The 26,662-nt window shown below is 37.1% G+C and overlaps 1 protein-coding gene across 3 annotated transcripts in view; it reads left to right on the forward strand.

Annotated features, from left to right (window-relative positions):
• The window catches only part of Vps16A (vacuolar protein sorting 16), a 489,369-nt gene that overhangs the window by 9,219 nt on the left and 453,488 nt on the right, over positions 1 to 26,662 (forward strand). For all 3 annotated transcript variants that reach the window (XM_090381825.1, XM_090381827.1, XM_090381826.1), the window contains exon 2: positions 21,109 to 21,203. In XM_090381825.1, the coding sequence (XP_090237951.1) occupies positions 21,109 to 21,203 (95 nt within the window). The remainder of the gene's footprint in view (positions 1 to 21,108; positions 21,204 to 26,662) is intronic.

A 26,662-nucleotide genomic window follows, 5' to 3' on the forward strand; every position in this document is an offset into this window, starting at 1 on the left:
GCAGTAATCACATAAAAAAAGTCACCTGGGGCAGATGGAATCTACACAGTTATATTAAGGGAGGCATCAAAGGAGTTAAACAAACCCTCAGCCGTAATTATGAGAGCATCCTTGGATTCAGGGGAGCCCTATAGACTGGAGAAGTTCAAATATATCCCCAATTCATAAAGGGGGGATCAAAAGGTGATGGTAATTACAGACCTGTTAGCTTAATATCTGTTCCGGGGAAAATAATGAAATCACTGGTTAAAGAAGTAATGCGGGACCATTTGGACAGGCATGCAAATATACTGCAATCACAGCATGGATTTTTCAAGGAGAAGTCTTGTATAATTAATCTCATAAGTTAATACGATCCAGTGACCAAGGAACTGGATGCAAAAAATAATTCTGACATCGGATACTTGAATTTCAGGAAGCATTTTTATTATTATTATTATTAGCCATATGGTGCAAGGAAGCCCGAAGCTTATGCTGCACCAGCCAAAAAAAAAAAAAAAAAAAATGTGAATTACCTGGAGAGAGAGTAGAAGGGAATCACCAAGAAAAGGAAGAATGATATCCAGCTCAGGACCCTGGGTGTGCCAAGCCCATACTCACCAGATGTGAGTCCCTGGGGTTAATTTTGATGTAATAAAATAGACTATATTAACTGGAGCAGTGTGACATTAAGGACAAGTTGCTGCTATGGATAAAGGAATGGTTAAGTGGAAGAAGACAGTTATTATCAATTAGCACTGCTCTTTGTGGACTAATGTTATTAGTGGAGTTAATCAGGGTTTAGTACTGGGTCTGTTGTTGTTTTCAGTATTTATCAATAATATTGATGAAGGTATATTAGTCTTAATGTCTAAGTTTGCTGATGATACGAAGGTCTGCAGGGCTGTTAATGGTACTGATGACAGTACGCTACTGCAACAGGATCTAGAAAAATTGAGCAGTTCGGCTGAGAGGTGGCAACCGAAGTTTAACATTGACAAATGCAAGGTATTGCACATGGATAGGAGCAACCCCAGAGTAACTTATCAACTGTGTAGATGGTACTACACTCAGGGAAGTGGTGAATTAAAAAGACCCTGGGGCAATTGTGCAGTCAGACATGAAATTCTCTGATATGCTGCCAGGACGCTCATGGGGGTATTGTAAATGATATAGAGAACCTTTGCTAGCAGGGATAAGGATGTGATTATCCCTTTGTATAAAGGCATGATTAGGCCACATATCTGGTACTGTATACAGATCCACATCTTTAGGAAAGATGTGGATCTGCTGGAATGGGTGCAGAGAAGGGCAACCAATTGGTGAAGGGAACAAAAGGGTGCTCAGTTCTGCAAATTGCAGCATCTTAAGACCAGTCACCTTTGGAGTGATTTGATTGAGGGGTTTAAATCCTTGAATAGATTGAGTAAGCTGAATGTTAATGGTATTCTTCTACTTGCTGAGACTACACACCACATGGGGGGGCATTAATTCAAGTTGAGGAAGGATGGTTGTAAGATAGATGTGCAGAAGTTTGCCTTCAGCCAGCTGATGGTTAATTCTTTCAACTTCCATCTGTTGTTATGGAAGTGGGCAGGTTGAATAAATTCAAGGATGAACTAGATAAATTTTTGGAGGATACGGATGGGTGAACTGTTTTTTTTTTTTTTTTTTTTCCGGCTGATGCTATATAAGCTTTCTTTCTGTCATCATTTGCCGTGACTACTATTAAAGGGACAGCTGGAGGTGATAGAATTGCATTATTCTTCCTCAAAATTGCAATTGCATCCTGGACTTCCTTACATTCTTCTTCAATGAGGCTTTGGCAGCCAGTTTCTTTCCCTCTGATTGGTCAGTGTATATACTCTTTCCTCCCTGAATGTAAATATCATTAAGCTCCTAAAGATGACCCATCTTTTATGTCAGTTTCTTCTACCATTTTAAAAGTTATTCTGCAGTATTTATTACATTTCTTATATAATGAACTCTTCCCAATGTATGTGGATCACACACAGTATGGTATCTTGAATTATTCAACTGTAACTAACTTTTCAATGTCTAAACAATTGCTTAAAATTTTTTTTGGGAATATTCTGTTTCCTTGCTAATCCTTTAACTTTTGTTGACGTTAACAACTTTAATTATGTTATTAATTTTAATGTTTAATTGTTGTATTATTGATTGTAATGTGTAATTGTTGTATTATTGATTGTAATGTTTAATTGTATTATTGATTGTAATGTTTAATTCCAGGGTTTAGTGTCAAACAGGCTTAATGTCCAAGTTTGCAGATGATACGAAGGTTGGCAGGGTTGTTAATGACACTAATGACTGTACGCTGCTGCTGCAACAGGATCTAGAAAATTTGAGCAGATGGGCTGAAAGGTGGCAAATGAAGTTTAACATTGGCAAATGTAAAGTACTACATATGGGAAACAGTAACCCCAGAGTAACATATCAACTCTGTGGTACTACACTGACAGTGGTAGAGAATGAAAAGGACCTGGGGGTAATTGTGCAGGCAGATATGAAGTTTTCTGAGCAGTGCAGATAGTCTGCAAGAGTAGCTCATGGTGTTTTGTTAATGATATACAGGAATTTTTCTAGCAGGGATAAGGAGGTTATTATCTCCTTGTATAAGGCGATTGTCAGGCCACACCTTGAATACTGTATACAGGTTTGGAGGCCTCATTTTAAGAAGGATGTAGAGCTGTTGGAATGTGTACAGAGAAGGGCAACAAGATTAATGAATGGAACAAAGGGTTGCTTTTACGAAGAAAGGCTAAGTTTTGCAGATTAGTGTTTGGAGACTAGGACCTGTGAGGTGATCTGATTGAGGTATATAAAGCCTTGAATGGTTTGAGCATGCTCAATGCTGATGGGATTCTTCCTCTTGCTCAGAATAATCACCTGAGAGGGCATAATTTCAAATTGAGGAAAGACAGTTGTAGGATTGATGTGCGGAAGTTTGCCTTTAGCCAGCAGGTTGTTGATTGGTAGAACAGACTTCCTGTTTTGTTGTGGAAGTTGATAGCCTAAATAAATTTAAGGCTTAGCTGTACAGGTATTTGGAATGAACGGAGGGGTGAAATCGGAAGGTTTTTTTTTGGCTGATGCTGCATTAGCTTGCTTTCTTGCTTCGTATGCCTCTACTAATGCTAATATGTATTATTAATTGCAATGTTTAATTCGAGGGTTTAGTGTCAAACAACATTAACTACAAAATTGCATTTTTTTTTTTGAGATAACTTTAGTTTTACTTTATACAAATTACAATGCGTATCATGTCATAGAACTGTATCTCTAGTACTTTACAAGTTAGTTTTGGCTGTAAGTACATTTCAGGTAAACTAAGAAAATGTCAAATAACTTTTTCTTGGTTAATTACAAAAAATTGACTACAAAATGATTTTGTAGTTAACATTGTTTGACACTAAACCCTTAAATTGTATTATAGCATTATATGTATTATTAATTGTAATGTTTAATTGTATTATAGCATTATTTGTATTATTAATTGTAATGTTTAATTATATTATAGCATTATATGTATTATTAATTGTAATGTTTAATTATATTATAGCATTATATGTATTATTAATTGTTTTTTATGTTGATTTTATTATTCATTTGGTATTCCACGAGATAGTACCATCTCTGCAATTCTGTTCTGTTCTCTTCCATTTTTATATCTTTTTTTTTTGAAAACCCACCCCAATCTAATCTCTTATATGGGTTCCCATTATTTTGTTGCAGTTGTTGTTGTTATTTGGTTTTTAGGAGCATTAGCAACTAAGACCATATTGCTCGGGGGATATGTGGTGGTCATTCCCTGACCTTTCCGCATCCTCCGTATTTGGTGGTCATGGGCTTGAACCCCGGTCTAATCAAGAAGCGTGTGCTACGCACTGCTGCTCCTGCCCACCTGGCTACAGAGGCGCCTTTTGTTGCAGTAAAATTCATTGTACGACAATACGGTGCATGACAATTTGCTCTATGCGACAGTTCGGTGCAATGGCAGTTTGGTGTTCAAGACAATTTGATGAATGACATTTAGCTGTATGTAACAATTTCTTGAAAGACAATTGGTGAGTTCGTGCATGTGTATCGTTCAGTGTATCGTACAGGTATCAGAAATTAACACAATCAATGATGGAAAAGATTTGGGAAACGAAAAATTTTTGGTGACTTAGAAAAGAGGAATGCAGAAATTTAGAAAAAAAGAAAATGGTATATATATTTTTTCGTTCATTTTGTATAAAAGGATTCACGTCAATCCTTTTATAGGAAGGTTGGAAAGTGAGTACATTTCTATTTCTGCATGACTTCATCCATATTGTTACTACTTTATTATTTATTATTTTATTATTTTATTATTATTAGCTATATGGTGCAAGGAAGCCTGAGGCTTATGCTGCACCAGCCAAAAAAAAATTCCCTAATTACCCTGAGAGAGAGAGAGAGAGAGAGAGAGAGAGAGAGAGAGAGAGAGAGAGAGTGTGAGAGAGTGTGTCAAAAATAGAAGGGAATCACCAAGAAAGAGAAGAATGATGATATCCAGCTCAGGACCCTGGGTGTGCCAAGCCCATACTCACCAGATGTGAGCCCCTGGGGTTAATCCAGATAAGATTATTAATTTTTTATTTAACATACCTACTCAGTTGAATCCTATGCTTTTCCAAGAGCATGAATTGGTTGAAGGTTGGGAAGCTTAATTATAGGCATAGAAACCAGGTGAAAGGAACCGAAATGAAGATTATCACTGTGTAAGTTGTTAAAGCATATGCTGTTTCAGTAACATGGCTGGTTGAGGGTTGTGAAACCAGAAGAACTTCATTTACACAGAAACCACAGGAAAAGAAAGTTAATGACGGTAAGTTCCTTTTTCTTTTATGGAAAACTCCGAAGCCTACCCTATTCTAGCAATATGAATTTCTGAGGGTTGGGAAGTTGCAAGATATTTGTGTATTTCCTAAAAAATGCAACTTACAGAAGTGAAAGTAAAGTGGGAACAAGCTTCTTGTGTATCCCAATCTTTAACCTGTTTGCGGCACTTTTTTAATCGGCTCTCCTAAAAAAAATTAGTAGAATGTGCATTAAAAAACAAAGGTGGATAGTATGCCCCATCAAAAATATAAAATATTAAGAACAGTATTGTGATGACTAAATTCACCATTTATAGCACAGCATGTTACATTCTCTGTTTTGCTTTGTCATACACAGAATTCTTCCAAAGCATTCACCAAATTGTCATACTCACCGAATTGTTATAATCACCATTTATCTTTCAGCAAATTGTCACCTACAGCAAAATCATTCACGAAATTGTTGCATACACAAAACTGTTGTATACATTGAATTGCCATACTGTGATCACATGAATTTGTTGCAAAACAAAGTGTTTTGCAACAAATTCATATGATCTCCTCCTGTGCTGATGAAGTAAAAATCTTGTCTAACTTGAACTCCATTGACTCCTTTCTTCCAGCAAATTTAACTTCCAAAACCATTAAATAATTCATGGATTATCTGGCCCTGTATTTAATCTTCCAATAATCCTTCTAAATCTGAACATTTGCAAATTTCTTTCAAAAAGAGGTCTTTTGGCATTACCATCTCCTTTGATGTTACCCCAATTACTGAAGTTGGAAAAACTCACAGAGAACTTTGAGTTATCTTTGACTCTAAATTTAATTAACTCTTGACAAAATTTACAAAAAACATTTAGATTTTAAAACATCTGCATGTCTCCTCTCCCCAGTTAATTACTGAATAATGTTTTAATCTGATAGCAACCATTTTATATGCTTCTCCAATATGGGTTGGAGTTGCCAAATACGAAAAAAAAACAAAACAAAAAAACTCTCCCTCTTTCAATATTGGCTCCTCAGAGGAACCTTGTTCAAATCCAACTTGTAGGAAATTATCACAAAAATGATCATCTCTTTCCAGTTTCTTTGTCATCTTCAGCTGTTAGATCTTGCTATTGTTGATGGGGTTTTTTGGTGCAATGGCAATATTGCACTTTAGATCTTGCATCTCTTTGCAATCTTTTTATTATCCTCATCTGTTAGGTAGAATACTGTGTTAACTTTATTCTTATACTTCATTTTCTCTATCTGATCTTTGACATTAATTCTTCCCTTATAAATTACTGCTTGTGAGAGTACTTAGTTTTTGTTTATCTTTGTCCAGTTTTGTTGTTGTTGTGATGTTCTTAGTTTTATAATGCTGTATGTATAATTATTGTTATTAATGTGTGTCTTTATCTTTTATTTGTTATTTCTTTCTTTTATTGTTAATTTTAAAGATGCACTATATGTAATGCTTATGGCACTTGTCCAGTTGTACTTGACTTGCTCTAGGAAAATTTGGTTTGTTATGTACTCCAACCCAGCCCACTCCAGCACTGTTACTTGTGTGGCTATATGTATGTCACTGTACTTGTACTTAGAGCTCTTGCATTAAATTGATATTGACTGATTGGTGCAGCTGCAATAAGGACCTGAGCTCTGGAGAACAGTATTGAATCCAGAGCGTTTGAACGGGGAACGTAAATTTTGGGGGTACATGCATCAGGGGGAAGAATATAAACTTCAGGGGGTACATGTAGTATATGTATATTTTTTATTATTATTTAATATTTACAACATATATATGTTACAAAAAAATCTGTATATTTATGCATAATATGCATAAATATAAATATACAGATATAAATATAAATATGCAGAAATATAAATTTATTCATAATATGTATAAATATAAATATACAGATATAAATAAATGTAAATATATAAATATAAATATACAGATATAAATATAAATATATTCATAATATGCATAAATATAAATATTGAACAATTAGACTTTACGCCGGGTAAGACTGTGATTTCGTCATCTTGTTTAAGTTCCCTAAAAGCCCTCTGCGGCTATCCTGAGCCAGGCCTAGCCGGCCCCCTCCAACCTTAGTACTAGTCAAAAAAGGGCTTTGAGGGAACTTAAACAAGATGACGAAATCGTAGTCTTATCTGTGGACAAGGGTAGAGCTACAGTTATTTTGGACAAGGAGCAATATTTTAATAAAGCTTTGGAATTATTGCAAGATACCACTACGTATAAAGTCTTCCGTAGAAATCCGTTGGTTAGTTTGGAGCGACAAGTGAATAACCTTATACAGCGTTGGCACAAGTCAGGATGGATATCCAAGGAGGTATATTGGTCATTACATGCTGCTGGATGCCGCTTACCCAGATTCTACGGGCTCCCCAAGATACATAAAGTGGGCGTACCACGCAGGCCAATTGTATCATTTGTAAATAGACCCACGTATGCTCTATCAAGGTACCTAGCCAAGTTGATCACACCCATAGGACTTTACAACTTTGTTATCAAGAATAGCAAAGATTTTGTGGATTTTATAAAAGGACAGACTATACGAGAAGACGAAATTATGATTTCTTTCAATGTTACATCATTGTTCACTTGTATCCCTATTAAATTTGGAGTCCAATGTGTTAGAATGGCATTAGAAAAGGATGTTATGTTAAGTACTAGGTCTCCTCTTAGTGTTAACGATATTTGTGAGGGTGTGGAGTTTTGTTTATCCAGTACCACCATGGTTTTCCAAGATGTCATGTATAAGCAGGTCCATGGGTTCCCCCATTAGTGCCATAGTGCTAACTTAGCTATGGAAGAGTTGGAAGTTAGAATTTTTGAGGGTTTGGAATTTCCCATGCATAAATGGAAAAGATTTGTTGATGACACATTCACCATTATACAAAAGGGGAGGGAGGATCAGATACTTGATGTACTTAATAGCTTCTCCCCTTTTATTAAATTTACTTCGAGGTGGAAGCAGAGGGAACCCTACCATTCGTTGACGTGTTGGTTATTAGGGATGGTTGTAGGCTCAAGACCAAAGTGTTTAGAAAGCCTATGTGCTGAGGTCAATATACTCATTATACCTCGGCACAAGCCAGCCAACACAAGGGTAGTGTTGTCAAGACTTTAGTAGATAGGGTGTGGTCCCACTGTAGCACCTCCGAGGACAGAGATAACGAAATTATTCGTGTCACGGGGGACCTCAAGAAATGTAGCTACCCCCAGAGGGTGTTGGACAGAATTATTAGAGGAGTGGAGTCCACCCGTACCGAGCCGTTCGCCCCTGTGAGCACTGCATACATTCCCTACTATCCGGGCCTTTCAGACCACATTGCACGAATAATTCGGGGGTGCCAGATATGCTGTATGCAACTCCCGGGATGGAGTTTGCACAATGATATCTTGTGTCAAAGACCCCATAACGAAAGAAGCCAACAGTGGGGTGGTATATGAAATTAAATGCCTGGATTATGGGGTGTGTTATGTAGGTGAGACGGGACGACGACTGAAAGACCATCTGGGGGAGCATATGAATGCAATAAAGTCCACAAACTATGGGAAGTCTGCCATGGCAGAACACTTCTGGAAGAAGCAACATCAAATCTCCCCGGAGGATGCTGTCATCACGGATCATGCACAGGGGTTCTGGGACCGTAAATGGCTTGAGAGTTTACGTATTGGGGCTAAAGATTATAATGATTTATGCACCAACATCGAGCCATGATGATGAAGAGGTTGAAGAAATGTACACCGAAATTGAGAGTCTTCTAGATGAGCAGAAAACCCACTATACTATTATTACGGCGAAAGAAATAAAAGAGGTGAAAGACTTGTGGAATTTGCAGAATCTCAAGGACTGTCAGCAGTGAACACTTTTTTCAAGAAAAGGATGAACAGAAAGTGGACATGGAAGAGTCCAAATGGATTAACAACTAATGAAATCGACTTCATCCTCACTAACAGAAGATATATTGTGAATGATGTTACCGTCCTGAATAAGGTAAATGTTGGAAGTGATCACAGAATGGTAAGATGTACACTTGATATAGATGTAGGAAAGAAAAAAACTGACTCGAGTAAATAATACAAAGGTCTTTGAGATAACAGAGGAGGAGAAAAAGCAGTATGTACTGGAACTTAAGAACAACTTTGAACTTCTGCAGACTGCTCAGGACCAAGATATCGACGAGGAATATTACAATTTTCTGAAAGTGATAAAGCCTAAGAAACCTATAGGGAAAAAGAAATCCAAAGAAGAAAAAATTAGTCAAGAAACACTTGTCATGATGAACCGAAGACGACAAGTGAAGAGCAAGAAAAACACCGACAGGGAGAAAATTGAGTATACTGAGTTATGCAAAGCCATTAGAAAGAGACTCAGAGAGGACTTAAGAAGATTTAACCAAGAAAAGTAGAACAAGCATTAAGGGAAAATGAAGGATTTAAATCAGCAGCCATGAGCAGTAATACAGAAAGACAAATGATACTGAAACTGAAGAATAGCGATGGTGTACTTATAAACAGCAGAGAAGGCATAATTCAAATAGTGGAACACTACTATAGAGAATTATACAAGGAGCGAGGGAATGATGCCAGCAGTGGGGAAGATGGATTGCAAAGTAGCAACACATACGACATACCCGATATTCTTCCTGATGAGGTAGAACATGCATTGAAGAAAATGAAGAATCAGAAAGCCCCGGGGGAAGATGAAGTTACTGTAGAGTTGTTAGAGTTGTTGGGGCAGCTAGCAATTCCATTAATAGAGACAAGGGTGTACGCTTACATCCCCTCTTTGAAACCGTTGTTCCTGGGTGAGATGAACGGTTTTAGCTAGCACGCTCTCGAGTCATTTCCAGTTCTGGTGCATTAAATGGGAAATTCCAGCCATGTTCCCGAGGAACCATGTGATGAGTGCCGTGGATCTGCTATTTAAGGATGTGCCACAAAATATAAATATGCATAAATATAAATTTATTCATAATATGCATAAATATAAATATACAGATGCAAATATAAATATGCATAAATATAAATTTATTCATAATATGCATATACAGTAAACCCCTGCTATTCGCGGTCGTTGATTTAATATAAAATGAAACCTAAAAAAATGTGAATTTTAAAGCGCCGTGAACATTTTCCGCCATAAAAAAGTACGGGCGTGGCTAAAATCATCTTTCCCGGTCAAAACAGTGCTCAGTGGGTGGGGGAGAGGGGTGACAAAATTGCGAGCATGGATGTTTCTCGCTAATCCTTGTTCAGTATGTGTTATGTGCTTGTCATGGAAGGTTTCGTCGTTTGCTTTTAATTTATATGCTTATAAATTGAATAAATTTATCAATTTATAAAATGATATGCTTACAAAAGTGATAAATCTACCGTTTTGCAGTGTAAAACAGACTTGTTCGAATTTGTTAACGGAAGAAAGTGACTTTATTGTGGACAAGTTCTTTCTAACCCGTACAAAAATATGGCTACCAATAACAAGGGAAATGTGAAAAGATCAAAGAAGGTGATGACATTAGCGAATAAAATTGAGTTATTAGATAAAATTTCTAATGGTGAAATTGTCTCCTCAGTGGCAAAATATTATAAAATCAATGAGTCAACGATACGATCAATCAAGAAATCGGAAGAAAAAATCTGGCATAGTGTCCATGAAAACGCGCTAATTGCTTCAAAAATTTGCTCTGTAACTCGTGATGTTAAATTAGAAAAAATGGAAAAAGCTTTAAATCTGTGGATAGAAGACCGAACTGAAATTAAAATTCCGTTAAGTTCACTTATCATTCGTGAAAAGGCAAAACTCCTTTATCAACACTTTAGCGAAACTGGTGATAGCACTGGTGGGATAAGTTTTTTAGCTAGCAAAGACGCTGGTTTGAAAGATTTGTTTGAAATTTCTAATAAATATTACATTTAATATTAAATTGTTTCTTATTTTCATTTCGATGCCATATGCTTGCATTTCACTATGTACTGTCTATGTACATAGTCATATTATAGTATGTATTATATGTACATAGCACATATAATACATACATAGACAAAATTTAGACTAGTTTTTCTTATATATTTCATACTTTGAAATGGAACCCCTTTATTAATATGGGAGCCATAACTCAGTATTCGCGTTTTCGGTATTCACGGCATTTCTCAGGAACATTACCCCCATAACTCAGTATTCGCGTTTAACTCAGTGGGAGCCATAACTCAGTATTCGCGTTTTCGGTATTCACGGCATTTCTCAGGAACATTACCCCCGCTATTCACGGGGGTTTACTGTATATGCATAAATATAAATTTATTCATAATATGCATATATATGCATAAATATAAATATACAGATTATGCATATTTATGAATGTTATAATAAGAGAATATGAGAAAACAAAATAGGAAACAAAAGGAACTATATTTATTAGTTAACACCTAAAGACTAATAGTGAGTCACGAAAACCACATCACTGACAATAATCACAGTTTAATAATATGAAAATCACCAATTAAAATTCACAAAAAAAAAAAAATACAAATTATAATCAAACATGCAAGTACTGTATTATAACAATCTTATTCTTCATTGCTTTTTCTTTGCATATGTATCAGTCATTTCATATATTAATTTTTCCAATAACTCATTTGAGTCCTCTAAGCTTATCTTCATGCAATCTTGCAATACAGATGCATTATAATAAAAAGGTTATAAAATGTATTGTTTATAGGCTGTGACCAAACCATCTTGTTTGCGGTATACAGAGAAAGAATTAGCCACAAGTAGACTCTTGCTGTAAAAAAAACAAATAAAGGGAATGTGAAAACCATAAAGCGAAACTGCTGAAGATTGAATTAGTGGCTGCAGTAGACTCCTCGCTCTGCCTGGACATTGTTTAGTCCTCCCCCTGAAAACCGCGGGACACTATAATTACAATAGCATCTGTCAGGAAACAATTCAGGTGAACCTATTCGCGGCCTGCGATATATGAACAAAAAATTTGTCGCAAGTTTGTGTAAAACACTATCAAGAGATGGTTTGTGTGAAAATAAAGGGAACCTGAAAACCATAAAACAAAAATGCAGACACTTGAAATAGTGGCTTTTAGTTATAATTTGTGCAGCCAGGAATATTGCCCATTTAATTATTTCGAAATTTTTGTGTATTTTGAATTTTAGTGATTTATTTTTGCTGTGTTCCACCTAATGAGTACCACACTTAGTTGATGTGATTTTCATGTTGTGTTTATTTGGCATAAATTTATTGAATTCGTGGTTTATAAAATAAAAATTACTATTTTCTAATCGGAGGGGGGAATTTTATTCCACTTGTAGTGGACCCCCCCCCCCCGGAGAAGGTGTGGACCGAAAAGCAAATGTAAAATGAGAAAGGATTAAAAAAAATTACACCATGCCCATGCTCTTCATGTTACATCACTGATAATACCAGTGATTGTTATTTTACATGATAGAACTTTCCCTTGGATATGAGTTTCACTGATTATGGATCCACTTAATAGAAGAAATTAGAAAATATTTTAAGTAGGGAAAACTAAATGGTTGCTGAGATGGTCTGTCTCTTTCTGCCACTCCAGAGCTCATCAAAAACCAATGGCAGATATGAAGAGGTAAAAGCAAAACAAGTTAAAAAAACAGTTAAGGACAACTGGAAGAGAATTCCATTAATTATATCCTTACTTTGTTATAACATTATTCCATTTTGTTCATAGCTGGACCTTTAATGATTTTAATTTTATATCTTTCAATTTGCTATTGTTGTTTTTTTTTTTATCTCTTTGCTTGCTGAAAGAGGCTTGTTCAAAAGATCACGATTCATGGTCTTTTGTGCACATGCGCGAAGACAAATAATCATGGACTTTTACACGCATGTGCGAGGATAAACAATTTCTCTATTTAAGATTCAAGCTCACATACTCCGTAATTTTCATTCCTGTTGACAAGCACTGTCTGCTTCAGGAAGGAAAATCGTTTTTCAAAATTTACATTAAACTTTTTTAATTAATTTTATTTAATTTTTGAATTGATTTTTTACTGTAATCATTTTGCGTTAATCTTTTATTTGTTTTAATTTTTGGAGAGTATCATATGGAAGTGTTATACTTATCATATTGAGGTAAATTTCTCTTATTCTTCTACAAGTATTTTTTCATATAGTATCTTCAGATTGCATCCCCTTGTTCTAGTGATGTCACAGTGCAGTTATCTTACTCTTGCAGAATTTAAGGCCTGAAAAAAAAAATGCTTCAATCCAAATCATTGTTTTTTTTTTTTTAATTATTGTTCAGCCAAGCAAATTTTGAAAAGTTTGGCAAAAAAATTCTGGTAGGGGCCAGATCTCGTGAATAAAGTGGCTGCAGTAGCAATTTGTACCCACACTAATGTATTTCATTCGTTGTGGTTTGATGTGTGTTTTGCAGCACCTTTAACTCGGGCTGTAAGTTGTGGATCCATGGTTAAAGTCTTGTCCATGGTTAAAATCTTGCCAAACATTTTCTGAATCTGTTTCATAATGAAGTCTTGCATTGGCCAAGTTTTTGATAAAGTGAAGCGTGAAGAAATTAGGCACCAGCTCAGTCATTCTGATGGACATTTATGATAGCTTGAAGAGTAGGGTAGATGCCCTCGAAGGAATTAAAATGGGGACCCATCAAGCTCTCAGCTGCACAACTCAACACCAGAGCTCACATTTGTGCATCAGGCAACATAGTGGCAATCTCCAAGGCAGAATGTGCTAGTCCTAAAGGAGGTGATTGTTTTGGTGACTCTATTGTCAGGGGTTTGGGAAATGTGTTGTGCAAGAAGGATAGATGGAATAAGACCAGGGTATATTTGCCAGGGGCAAAAGTAGATGATGTTGTAGAGCAGATATTATCTTTTAAGGACACAAAAGGTGATATTGTTGTACACATTGATACTAATGACATTAAGGGTAGATCTGAGGACTTACTTAACAAGTACAGTCAATGATGAAAAAAATTCATGAGTTAGGGTTAAATTTGAAAGTGTCTACAATTCTGCCCAGACTCAATAGGAGGGAGTATATGATGAGAGCCTTGTCAATCAATTCGGCCCTGGAGAGATTGTGCGAGGCTTATGGGATAGAATTTTTCTCAGTGATCTGTGCTTGTTAACAGGAGAGACTGCTTCTACAGGGATGGGATGCACTTAAATTGAAGGGGTACAAAAATATTTGCTGATGCTATTGAGGCAGTGCCAGGTCAGTTGGAAAACTACTAGCTTGGGGGAGATTCACAGACTAATGGATTAATAGTAGCCACAGGCAGAGGTGAAAGTGATTTGTGCACTGCAATTGAGAAATGCAGAAACTTGGAAAGCAAGGTTTCAGGGATTTCAGGTCCTGCTGTGGGTCATCATGGAACCTGTAAATACATGGGCTGTGTAAGGGTAACTATGAGTAAGAACATGTGCACTTACATGTACTTTAATACTAGGAGCATTGTAAATAAATTTGATGTATTTGAAGTACTGATTAAGTCATTAAATGCAGATCTTGTAGGGATAGCGGAGACATGGTGTCACTCAGACATAAGTGATGCTGAATTTGTATATGGGGAGTACAAAGTATACAGGAAGGACAGACAGGACAACAGAGGTGGAGGGGTTATGCTCTTAGTTAAGAAGCATATTAACTCTAAGGCAGGCATCCAGTCAACATCAGGGACTGGTGCAATGTTGGTTCAGTCTGGTGTGATATAAGTACTGGGAAAAACAAAATTGAGAAAAACAAAATAGGAGTGTGTTATAGGCCTAATGACTGATGATATACCAAACAGCTGTACAGAGAAATAGAGTGGGCCAGTAGATCAGAATGTCTTATAATGGGATTTTAATTTTCAAGATGTTGATGGGAATTTGTGGAAGAATGGTCACACACATTAGCAAGATTCGTGTAGATTTCTGGAATGACTGTTTGCTACAGCAGCATGTTAGAGAGGCAACAAGAGGAAGCAGTACTCTTTATTTGGTTATCAGCAGTGATTCTTCATGCATTAAAAATATTTAGGTAAAAGACCCACTAGGTGGCAGTGATCACAGTGTACTAATGTGAAATTTAATTAAAGACAACTACTGTCAAGGGTAAAGGGAAAGGCTTTTGCTTTCGTAAGAGTAACTACAGTGGTCTCAGATAGTTTTTAAATTCTATGCAGTGGAACCTACTGATGATGATGTTACCAACAGCAAATTCTAAATGGGAAGCATTTAGAGAAGTAATCAAAGAAGTAACTAGGTTTTTCATATCATTGAAGAAATACTGTTCAAGACTTAGACCTAAATGGATGTCAGATGAATTAATGAGATATGTGGAATAAGAATTTGACAACATACAAGTTGCTAAAGTTAATCCAAAGTACCTACCCACTCACCCACCAAAGGTGGGCCAAATAGCCCTGAAACAGTGTCATCTGGGTGGTAGTATCTGCTGAGAATAAGTAACAATAGTCTTCTCCATTGGTGAAGCATTACTTATTCAAGGTTGTGCAATATTATGGCAACTCATTGTGAAGGTATTAAAAATATGAAATATAACTAGAAAGATGCTGTTTTTAACTAATTTAGAGTTTGCTGGGTGCTAATATTCTGCTATTGTACAAACTTGTATGTTGTCAAATTCTTACGCAGCCTAAAGCTTAAGCCCCAAAAGTGTTAGGCAATGATGGCAATTCATAACTGAATTGCCATCATTGCATCACCAGGGTACCTATCCACCCACTGAAGATGAGCCAGATAGCCCTGAAACAGTGCTGTCAGGTGGTGGTATCTGCTGAGAATAAGTAAAAATAGTCTTCTTCATTGGTGAAGTATTACTTATTCGAGTTATCATGGCAACTTGTTGTGAAGGTATTCACAATACGAGATATAACTAAAATGATGCCGTTTTTAGCTAATTTAGAGTTTGCAGCGTACTAACATGCTGCTATTGCACAAACTTGTACATTCCTTTATGAAGTAAAACTGCTTTCAAACTAACCTTGGATGAATCAATTAATTCCTGAACGTGGTTTCAATAAACCAAAGCACCATCTGTGGAGTAATAGGTCATTGTTAGATTGCCTCTTCTTATAAAAAGACACCCTTTTCAAGAAGATTCCACTGCTGAAGCTGTGAGCCTAGTAATTGATCCTTGGGTTTGGAGAGATCCAAATCTGTGACCAAATCATTAAATCCTGCCTGATTGATTGAATGCAGTTTTGCAGTATCAAGAGTCGAAAATTGTAGATTTTTTATTTCTAATTTAAACATAGTTTACAACTTACACTAATGCACACAACACTTGTTTAAAACACTAATTCAACAAAACATTTGTTTATTTTGTTCCCTACTTGCACTCTGAATCACATACACTTTTTTAAATATGAAAATGTTGACTTGGTGTGGAACTCGCTTATATATATATATATATACTGGTAGAGAAATTTCTAGAAGGCTCATAATGTTTCTAGAGAACTTTGTCAAAAGTTCTAGAACCTTCCAGATACATCCTGATCTTTATTCCACACTTAACAATATTCTAAAACATTCCAGAACATTCTCAATTGTTGCAGGAAGCTCCCGAATGCTCCAGAAATCTCCCAAATGTTCTAAAAAAAAAAAAATAAAATAAATAGCTAATATAGATGGAAAAGATGGTTAAACCAATTACAGGTCTTGGTTTTTGGTCATTAATCTACAATGTTTGAAAACTAAGGGTGAAGAAAACTTTTTAAGCATATATCTGAGTTTTTGAACATGTTTCCTATGAGACTCTGTTGAAATTATTTCGGTGAGGAAATAATCCAGTATTATAAGGAGTCAATGGCGAAGAATACCAGGAAAAGCAGCAAAGACTTCTATGCTTATATTAAAAGTAGAAGGAAGGGTTGGATCACATTGGGCCACTTAATGGCAATGGGTTAACTGTTGATGACGCTGCTCAGGTTGCTGACAAATTGAATGGATATTTTGCATCTACATTCCTACACATGAGGAATTCTTTAAGGGAGGGGATGTCAGAAGTTTATCAAATTCCAACAGGGTGCTAAATGACTTTGTGATAACTGAAAGGAAAGTGGGAGAGAAATTGTTGAAGCTGAACATAAAAAAAAAGGCACGTAGGGTAGTGGGATTGATCCAATCATATTAAGGGAGGCAGCATAGGAGGTGAGCAAACTAGTGGAATTGATCCAATCATATTAAGGGAGGCAGCATAGGAGGTGAGCAAACTCTTAGCCGTAATTATGAGAGCAATCTTGGATTTGGGGGGGGGGGGGATTTCCCATGGACTGCAGATGTATCCCTCAATTCATAAAGGAGGATCAAAAGGTGACATGAGTAATTACAGACCTGTCAGTTTAACTTATATTCCAGGAAAAATAATGGAGTCACTGGTTAAAGAAGTAATGCAAGACCATCTGGACAAGAATGCAATTATGCTGCAGTAACAGCATGGATTTATTAATGGGTGGTCTTGTTTAACCAGTCTGATAGGTTACTATGATGCAGTGACCAAGGAACTGGATGCAAAAAATAATTTTGATATTATATACTTGTATCTCAGGAAGGCTTTTGAAACTGTTGCATGTGAAAGACTGCTGGATACATTGGAGCAATTTGGCAATAATGGCATGTTTCTGCTGTGCATAAAGGGATGGTTAAGTGGAAGAAGATGGAGAGTGGTTATCAATGGGCACTGCTCTTTGTGGATAAATTCAGCAAGGGGAATGCCAGAGGTGTATTCAACTCTAGCAGTAAGCTACAGAATCTTGAAATAACTGCGAGTAAAGTGGAGGAGAAACTGTTGAAGATAAACACAAGAAAGGCACCCGGGGTGGATGGGATCTATCCAGTTATATTAAAGGAGGCAGCAAAGGAAGTAAGCAAACCCTTAGCCATAATTATGAGAGCTTCCTTGGACTCAGGGGAGGTACCCATAGACTGGAAATGTGCAAATGTGACCCCAATTCACAAAGGAGGATCAAAGGCTGACACAAGTAATTATAGACCTGTGAGCTTAACTTCTGTTCCAGGAAAATTAATGGAGGCACTGGTTAAAGAAGCACTGCAGGATCATTTAGACAAGACTTCAGTTATAGCTCAGACACAGCATGGTTTTGTTAAGGGGAAGTCTTGCCTGACCAACTTGATTGGATACTATGATGCAGTCACAAAAGAACTGGATGCAGGGAATAACTTTGATATTATATACTTGGATCTTAGAAAGGCTTTTGATACTGTTGCACATGGAAGACTGCTACACAAATTGGAGCAGTGTGACATTGGAGGCAAATTGCTGCTATGGATAAAGGGTTGGTTGAGGGGGAGAAGACAGAGAGTGGTAATCAATGGACACTGCTCATCGTGGACTAATGTTATTAGTGGAGTCCCTCAGGGCTCAGTGTTGGGTCCATTATTGTTTTCTGTATTTATAAATGATATTGATGATGGTATATCAAGCTTAATGTCCAAGTTTGCAGATGATACAAAGGTTGGCAGGGTTGTCAAGGACACTACTGACACTATGCTGCTGCAACAGGATCTGGAAAGGTTGAGCAGATGGGCTGAGAGGTGGCAAATGAAGTTTAACATTGACAAATGTAAAGTACTACACATGGGAAAAAGCAACCCCAGAGCAACGTATCAACTCTGTGGTACTACACTGACAGTGGTAGAGCATGAAAGGGACTTGGGGGTGATTGTGCAGGCAGATATGAAGTTCTCTGAGCAGTGCAGACGGGCTGCAAGAGTAGCTCATGGAGTATTGTCAATGATATACAGGAATTTTTCCAGCAGGGATAAGGAGGTGATTATTCCATTGTATAAGGCGATGGTCAGGCCACACCTTGAGTACTGTATACAGGTCTGGAGGCCTCATTTCAAGAAGGATGTAGAGCTGCTGGAACGAGTACAGAGAAGGGCAACAAGATTAGTGAATGGAACAAAGGGGTGCTCTTACGAAGAAAGGCTTAAGTTTTGCAAATTACAGTGTCTGGAGACTAGGCACCAGCGAGGTGATCTGATAGAGGTGTATAAAGCCTTGAATGGTTTAAGCATGCTCAATGCTGATGGGATTCTTCCTCTAGCTCAGAAAAATCACCTGAGAGGGCATAAATTCAAATTGAGGAAAGACAGATGTAGGATAGACGTGCGGAAATTTGCCTTTAGCCAGAGGGTGGTTGGTTGGTGGAACAGACTGCCATCCCTTGTGGTGGAGGTTGATAGCCTAAATAAGTTTAAGGCTCAGCTGGACAGGTATTTTGAACGAACAGAGGGGTGAAGTGGAAGTGGGTTTTTTTTTTTTTTTGGCTGATGCTGCATAAGCTTGCTTTCTTGCATCAAATGCCTCTACTAATGCTAATGCTAAATGTTATCAGTGCAGTTCTCCAGGGTTCAGTGCTGTATACCATTGTTTTCATTATTTATTAATGATATTGATGAAATTATATCAGGCTTAATGTCAAAGTTTGCAAATGATACAAAGGTTGGCAGGGTGGTTAACGACAGTAATAATGGTATGCTACTGCAAAAAGATTTAGAAAAATTAGGTCAATGGGCTGAGAAATGGCAGTTGAAGTTTAACATTGACAAATGCAAGGCACTGCATATGAGTAATAGTAATCTCAGAGTAACTTATCAACTGTGTGGAACTACACTCAGGATAGTAGAAAATGAAAAAAGACTTGGGAGTAATTGTGCAGTCAGATATGAAATTTTCTGAACAGTGCATTGACAAAACCCCATATGCTGCTAGGACAGCTCATGGGGTTTTGTCAATGACATACATTCCATTCAAAACTCTGCTAATAGGGATAAGGAGGTGATTATTCTTTTGTACAAGGCCATGGTTAGGATGCATCTACAGTATTGTATATAGGTGTGGAGGCCTCACTTTAGGAAGGATGTAGATCTACTGGAAGGGGTTCAGAGAAGGGCAACTAGATTGGTGAAGGGTGCTCTTATGTAGAGAGGTTTCAGTTCTGCAAATTTCAGCATCTTGAGGCCAGGCACCAGCGAGGTGATCTGATTGAGGTGTTTAAGGTCTTGAATGGATTGAGTGAGGTGAATGTGAATGGTATTCTTCCTTTTGCTGGGACTACACACCTTTCGCAGGATAGATGTGCGGGTAGTAGGAAATGAAAATTTGTTTTCAGCCAGGGAGTGGTTGATTGTTAGAATAGGCTTACATCTGTTGTTGTGGAAGTGGATGGTTTGAATAAATTCAAGGAAGAACTAGACAATTTCTTGGGGGATAAGGATGGGTGAAGTGTGTTTGTGTTTTGGCTGATGCTATATAAGCTTTAATGATATCAGTATACTTACATTTACTTATTCATCATGTGTGGGTCATTTAGAGTATTGTTAAACAGTATCAAGCTTCTGATTTCATTCATGAAGCAGTTTAAGATTTTTAAGAGGTAGCTGTTTTATATAAATTATTAATGTTCTGAGTATTAATAATATTCAGTATTAATAATAGAATATATAATTTACTTTATTATTTAAGTGAAATATTAGAAATAATATATATACACACAGTCATGCACGTACGTACACACACACACACACTCACACATGCATGAACGTACGGCTCTAGATTTATGATGTTGCGCGGATCAGTACTGAGGGTAGCATGAGTTTTATTCCTGGAAATTTAGGTTTTTTGTCCAGCAAATAGAAAATTGACTGCAGAACACAAGTAATTTACTGACAGTATACATGGAGCAATGTGGCCTTAGTTGCTGAAGCTCCTAAAAACCCTACTACAACTACAATCAGTGCTTAAATTGAAAAATATTAACTACCGGTACACTAGTGTTTGGCTACAAAACTATGTTTAAATACTAAACACCTGCAATCATTGCACACTACATTCTTATTAGTATTAGTATTTGGATGCCATGATTAATTATAAATGTATTTGGACTTGTCTTTTGGGAGAGCCTAATATTTTTGAAAACTTTTTTTTTTATCCCTTTGGAATTTAACAACTGGAGCGCATTAAGCTTAATTTTTGATTGCTGTTCTGAAATTAAGATTATTGGGATAAAATGCAAACAGAATACCATTCCAGTTGATAAGTTTACTTATCAACTGGAATGGTATTCTGTTTGCATATTAGTCCAATTTGAGTGTTGCTTAAAGTTTCCATAAAATTTTTTGTTAAAATTCCAACTGCTAAAAAAGTATTAGAGCCATCACTGCCCATATTGATATAAATGTGTGTGTTTGCAGGAAGACCGAACTGTATTGTATGGAATGGCCAAAGAAGTATCGTGTCAATTTTTCAGATTCTATAGTTGCAGCTGCGCAGTTTGGCGGACCTATGGGTAAGATTATTTTAATTGGTTGTTTCATTTAAATTGTTAAATTCAATTATTTTATTTCAGATTGAATTATAAAATAAGATAATGCAGTTAATTTTTTTTTGGATGTAAGGTATTTGCAGTTCTTTTCACAACAGTTACACCTCGGTATTGAACCTGTTTCATTTTCTGTGGTTTAAGCTGGAAGATGTTGAAATATATAAATATATTAGAAGCGTTGGGACATTAGCAGTTAGCAAGCTTGGAACATTCCAAATATTTTATTATTATTATTAGTAGTAGTGGCATATGATGCAAGAAAGCAAGCTTATAAAGCATCAGCCAAAAAAAAAAAAAAACCTTACCACATCACCTGGGATATTGGCAGCTTTTCATTGTTTCAAATTATGGAAGTGTCACTTCAAATTATTTAAGATCTTTCGGATTTTAAATAATTTGAGGGGACATTTACATAGGTATTTATAAAAATGAATAATACTTACCATTGCAAAAATTAATAGGATTTTTATAATACAAGAATGATTGTATTTTCAATAAGGATAATTAACAAAATTTATAAACATTATTGCATTAAAAAGGGTTTAGGGCTGAAAGCCAGAGACTAGGAAATTTATTAGATGACCAGTTTAGTAAAAAGTATCATTTTAGTTCATAGTAAATCATAGAAGTAGGTGAAATGGCATTGGTTTTGTTACATCTCATATTGTGTATGCCTTCACAACGAGTTGCCTGTTATTGCACTACCTCGAATAAGTAGTGCTTCACCAGTAGAGAAGCCTAATGTTACTTATTCTTGGTGGATACCACCACCACCCAGAAGGTACCGTTTCGAAGCTTGCTGGCCTCTCATCTCATCTGTGGCCTGTGATACAATGAGTGACAACTTGGTTATGAAGTTTAACCTTACAATATGAGAGATGTGTGATTGTAGAGTAATAAAAAGTGGTTTAGGGCTGAAATCCTCAGACTATGGGGAATTTACTAGGTGAACAAGTTAGTGCAATGGATCAGTTTAGTTAGTAGAAAATCAGTGAAGTAGGTGAAATGGCATCATTTTTGTTACTCATATTGTGAATATCTTCACAATTAGTAACCACTAATTGGTTGTCACTCGTATTACCAGGTTACCTACCTGCCCACCAGGCCCCCACAAGTGCCAAGCGAGTGATCAAAGTGAGTCTCAAAGCACCTCTAGAATTAGCAGTTTTCAGAGAATTTTCAAGTGTTTGTTTACTAAGTTATTTCTTTTCTGCTCTTCTCAATAAAGAAGTAAGCTTTCCAAAAAGAAAGGCTAACCTACATAACACACTAACCACTAATCCCTTCTCGCTTGGTCACTGGTGGCACTGCTCCTGCCTCCACGTGGCGGGACTGGTAACAAGATTGGTGAGGGGAATGAAGGGATCCTCTTACCAAGAGAGGCTTAAGTTCTGCAAATTGCAGTGGCTGGAGACTAGGCACCTGCGTGGTGATCTGATTGAGGTGTATAAGGTCTTGAATGGGTTGAGCACGCTGAATTCTGATGGGATCCTTCCACTTGTTCAGATTACGAACCTAAGGGGGCATAAATTCAAATTAAGAAAAGACAGATGTAGAATAGATGTGCGGAAATTTTCCTTTAGCCAGCGGGTGGTTAATTGCTGGAACAAACTTCCATCTGTCGTTGTGGAAGTTGATAGGTTGAATAAATTTAAGGAGGAACTGGACAGGCATTTGGAGAGAATGGTGTGATTTTTTTTTGTTTTTTTTGGCTGATGCTGCATAAGCTCATACACATGCTTTCTTGCATCACATGCCACTACTACTACTACTACCTGGGAGAAAAGTTATCCACCAGGGCTAAAAGGGAGCAACCATGGATTGTGACAACTACCCAGCATTTGAGCCCAGATGCCATGTCATGACATGAATGAAACTGAACGTGACGCATCCCAATCTAAGAGACTATGCAAAAATGAGAATCAGCAGGAATATCCAACATGCCTCATATTACATTCTCTTTCATCCAAACCTATGAGTGCCCTTTCACCATTTCTAATTCAGAAATATTTAGAAAGTGTGGCTGGTTCATCGAAAATGGTGAAAAGATTTCGATCTGGAGATCTACTAGTTGAAAAAGCTAAACATCAGCATTCTCAGGCTCTACTGAAATTGTCAAAATTTGGCAGAATGCCTGTACAGGTCACCCCTCATGCTACATTAAATAGCTCCAAAGGAGTAAGAGCAGAGTGAGATCTGATGAATGTCGCTGAAGATGAGATAGTAGAATTACAAAAGCAAAAAGTCGTTCAAGCTAAACGAATAATGTTCAAAAAAGATGGTGAACTTGTTCCCACTAGGAACATTATTCTAACATTTAGAACACCAATCTTACCATCATGTGTGAAAGCCGGATACCTTAATTGCTGAGTACATCCCCACATTTCCAATCCAATCAGATGTTTCAAGTGTCAAAAATTTGAACACTCGCAACAGTATGTCGAGGGGACACCATCTGCCTGAACTGCAGCTCCAAAGCTCATTCACAAACAGATTGCACTGCAGAAACGCCACAGTGCCCAATTTGTAAAGGCCAGCATATTCAAAAGCATGTGAACTCTGGAGGGTAGGAAAAAAGATCCAAAAATACTAAGTTGAACAAAAGGTCACCTACCAAGAAGCTAGGAAGCAAGTTATGCTCAACATGCCAAAAGTTACCTATGCTGCAGTAACCAAAAAATATCAGTCAACTGCAATACAAACGGCAATCACAGTATCCCCATCCATTTCAATTGCTGATTGGGCTCGATCGGTGCTTTCGTCCCCACAACCACCATCTACAGAACAATGTAAAGTAACTTGCGCTAGCAATACTCTGCTAACAGTCCCACCAGCCGCAACTGATATTATGCCAGAAACTGCAAAATTGAAAGCATCAGCCTCAAATACTGCAGACCAACCATGCTCAGGAAATATAGATATTGATTCTGGTACCCTGCAAGGAGAGCCAATTTTAGATTTACGTGCAGGAGATGACATGGACATTGGTCCCCCTGCCTTCCCAAAAAAGAAAGGATGAAACTAGATTGATTCAAACAGGCTGGATACAAAAAAACAGACAGACCCATGTACAACCTCTAAAACTAAATAATGCAGAACATTATACAATGGAACTGTTAGAGGTCTACGAAGCAATATTTTTGATATTTATGATTTAATCAAACAGCATAGTCCAATTATCCTCTGCCTGCAAGAAACCAATCTAACCCCATAGGCGACTCCAGTGATTAAAAACTATTGTATCTATTAACAAGACAGAAGCAATACTAACTCAACAACAGGAGGCATAGCCATAATTGTTGACAACAAGGTTCCTACAAAACAGATCCCTCTGCATACCACATTAGAGGCTGTAGCGGTACGTATTGTTGTGAGTTTTATGTTAACCGTAGTCTCTGTGTACCTCTCCCAAACAAATTTTACTGTAAAAGAGCTGGAGGATCTTATAAAGCAGCTTCCATCTCCTTTCCTTCTGCTAGAAGATTTCAGTGGGCACCATCCTATGTGAGGATCTCCCAAGATAGACAAACGAGGAAAACTCATTGAAACAGTTCATGATAACCAGAATCTCACATTATTAAATACTGGTGCTAACACTTATATTCACTTTCCCACTGGAGTATCTACTGCCATAGACCTATATGTTCTCCAAAACTGTTCCCAATTATTCAGTGGTTAGTTTTAAGTAATCCACTGAATAGTGATCATTTGCAAATTGCAAACAAATAGAACCTCACATATAGCCAGCCACATAAAATGGAAATTTACCAAGGCAGATTGGAACAAGTTCACCAATGCAATTTCCTCTGATGATCAAGTCATCAAAAGCCAGCCTATAGATGATGTTACTGACCCCATTACTGTACAGATATTAATAGCTGCAACTTGTGCTATACCCAAAATCACAGTTGGCCCTCACACATTCCAATATCTGGTGGAATGATGCATGCCGTGATGCCAAAAAAAGAACAGAATAAAGCTTGGAATCTGTTTCGGAAGAGCCCAATAACTAACAACCTGATTAACTTTAAGAAACTTAAAGCTAAGGCGTGTTACATGCAGAAAAAGGCAAAAAAAGACTCTTGGATCCAGTTTGCTTCCACCATTATTAAAAATACAGACAGTAGAAAAATCTGTGACAAAATCAAAAAACTGAATGGTAAATCCCTCCCGAAATCAACACCCATTATAAGTTGTGGGTAAAGACTTCTCCTCTCCAGTGGAAATCACAAATGCCCAGTCAGAATGCTTTTCTGAAATCTCTGCCACTGCAGCATATGAGCCAGCCTTTAAACAGGTAAAAGCCAATGCAGAAAAATGTAAGTTGAATTTCAATAGAGCAGCATCTCTTCCATGTAATGAACCGTTTACTTTTTTTGAACTAAAGAGCTCCTTAAACTGGACAGCTAATAGTGCTGTCCCGTTTAGTGCTGTCCATGATTCACAACAGTTTCTATAATGTCTTCCGTATTCAGTGTATGAGTTACTGGTATATCTTCATCCACAACAAGCCAGTCCTCGACTTCATCTCGAGGCAAATTCATTTCGTCAACTAACTCACAGATTTCATCATAAACAGTGCCATTGACAGCTGCACTATTGTCTGGAAACTTCTCAAATTCGACGGAGGAGGACTTCTCAAAATCACAGCTGGCCACAATTTTCTCCAACATTTCTGTAATGTTTCATTTCTTACAGAGTCCCAAGCACAACTGATAGTGTAGATAGCATCTTTGATAGTGTAGCACAACTGATAGTGTAGATAGCATCTTTGATAGTGTAGCACAACTGATAGTGTAGATAGGAAGATAACACACGAAAATGTTGCCATTAACTAGCTCTTCAGCAGAGGATTCATGTGTGTGACAGTTATCCAAGAGCAACAAAACTTTACTATTCTCTGGTAATCCTTTCATAAATTTTCTTTAACGCTAGGACAAACGAATAATGAAACCACTTGGTAAAGATTCCTGCATCCATCCAACTGTTATTCTGTGCATGATAACGTACGGGAAGGTTACTTACACCTTTAAAGCACCTTGGTTGAGCAAATTTGCCGACTACACACAGCTTTACCTTGTGATTTCCTGATGCATTTGCACAGATGAGCACAGTTACACGCTGTTTATTTTGCTTAAACCCACGAGCTACCTTCTCATTACACCAGACAAAGTAGAATTAGGCAGACACTTCCACATCAGTCCTGTCTCATATGCATTATAAATCTGTTCTGGGGTCAAGTAATTTTTTTCCACTATTTCACTAAACACCTCACGAAAAGCTGTAGCCTGAAAATCATCCGATTTCTGCTCTCCTGACAAATCCAGCTTACGGATGCCATGACGAACCTTGAATCGAGTAAGCCAGCCACTTGAAAATTAACACTTACCTTCAATTTTCATTTTCTCATGAAATTCTTTTGC

Source organism: Mastigoproctus giganteus, chromosome 9 (genome assembly GCF_048544385.1).
Source record: "Mastigoproctus giganteus isolate SK-2022 chromosome 9, ASM4854438v1, whole genome shotgun sequence".
Lineage (NCBI taxonomy): Eukaryota > Metazoa > Arthropoda > Arachnida > Uropygi > Thelyphonidae > Mastigoproctus > Mastigoproctus giganteus.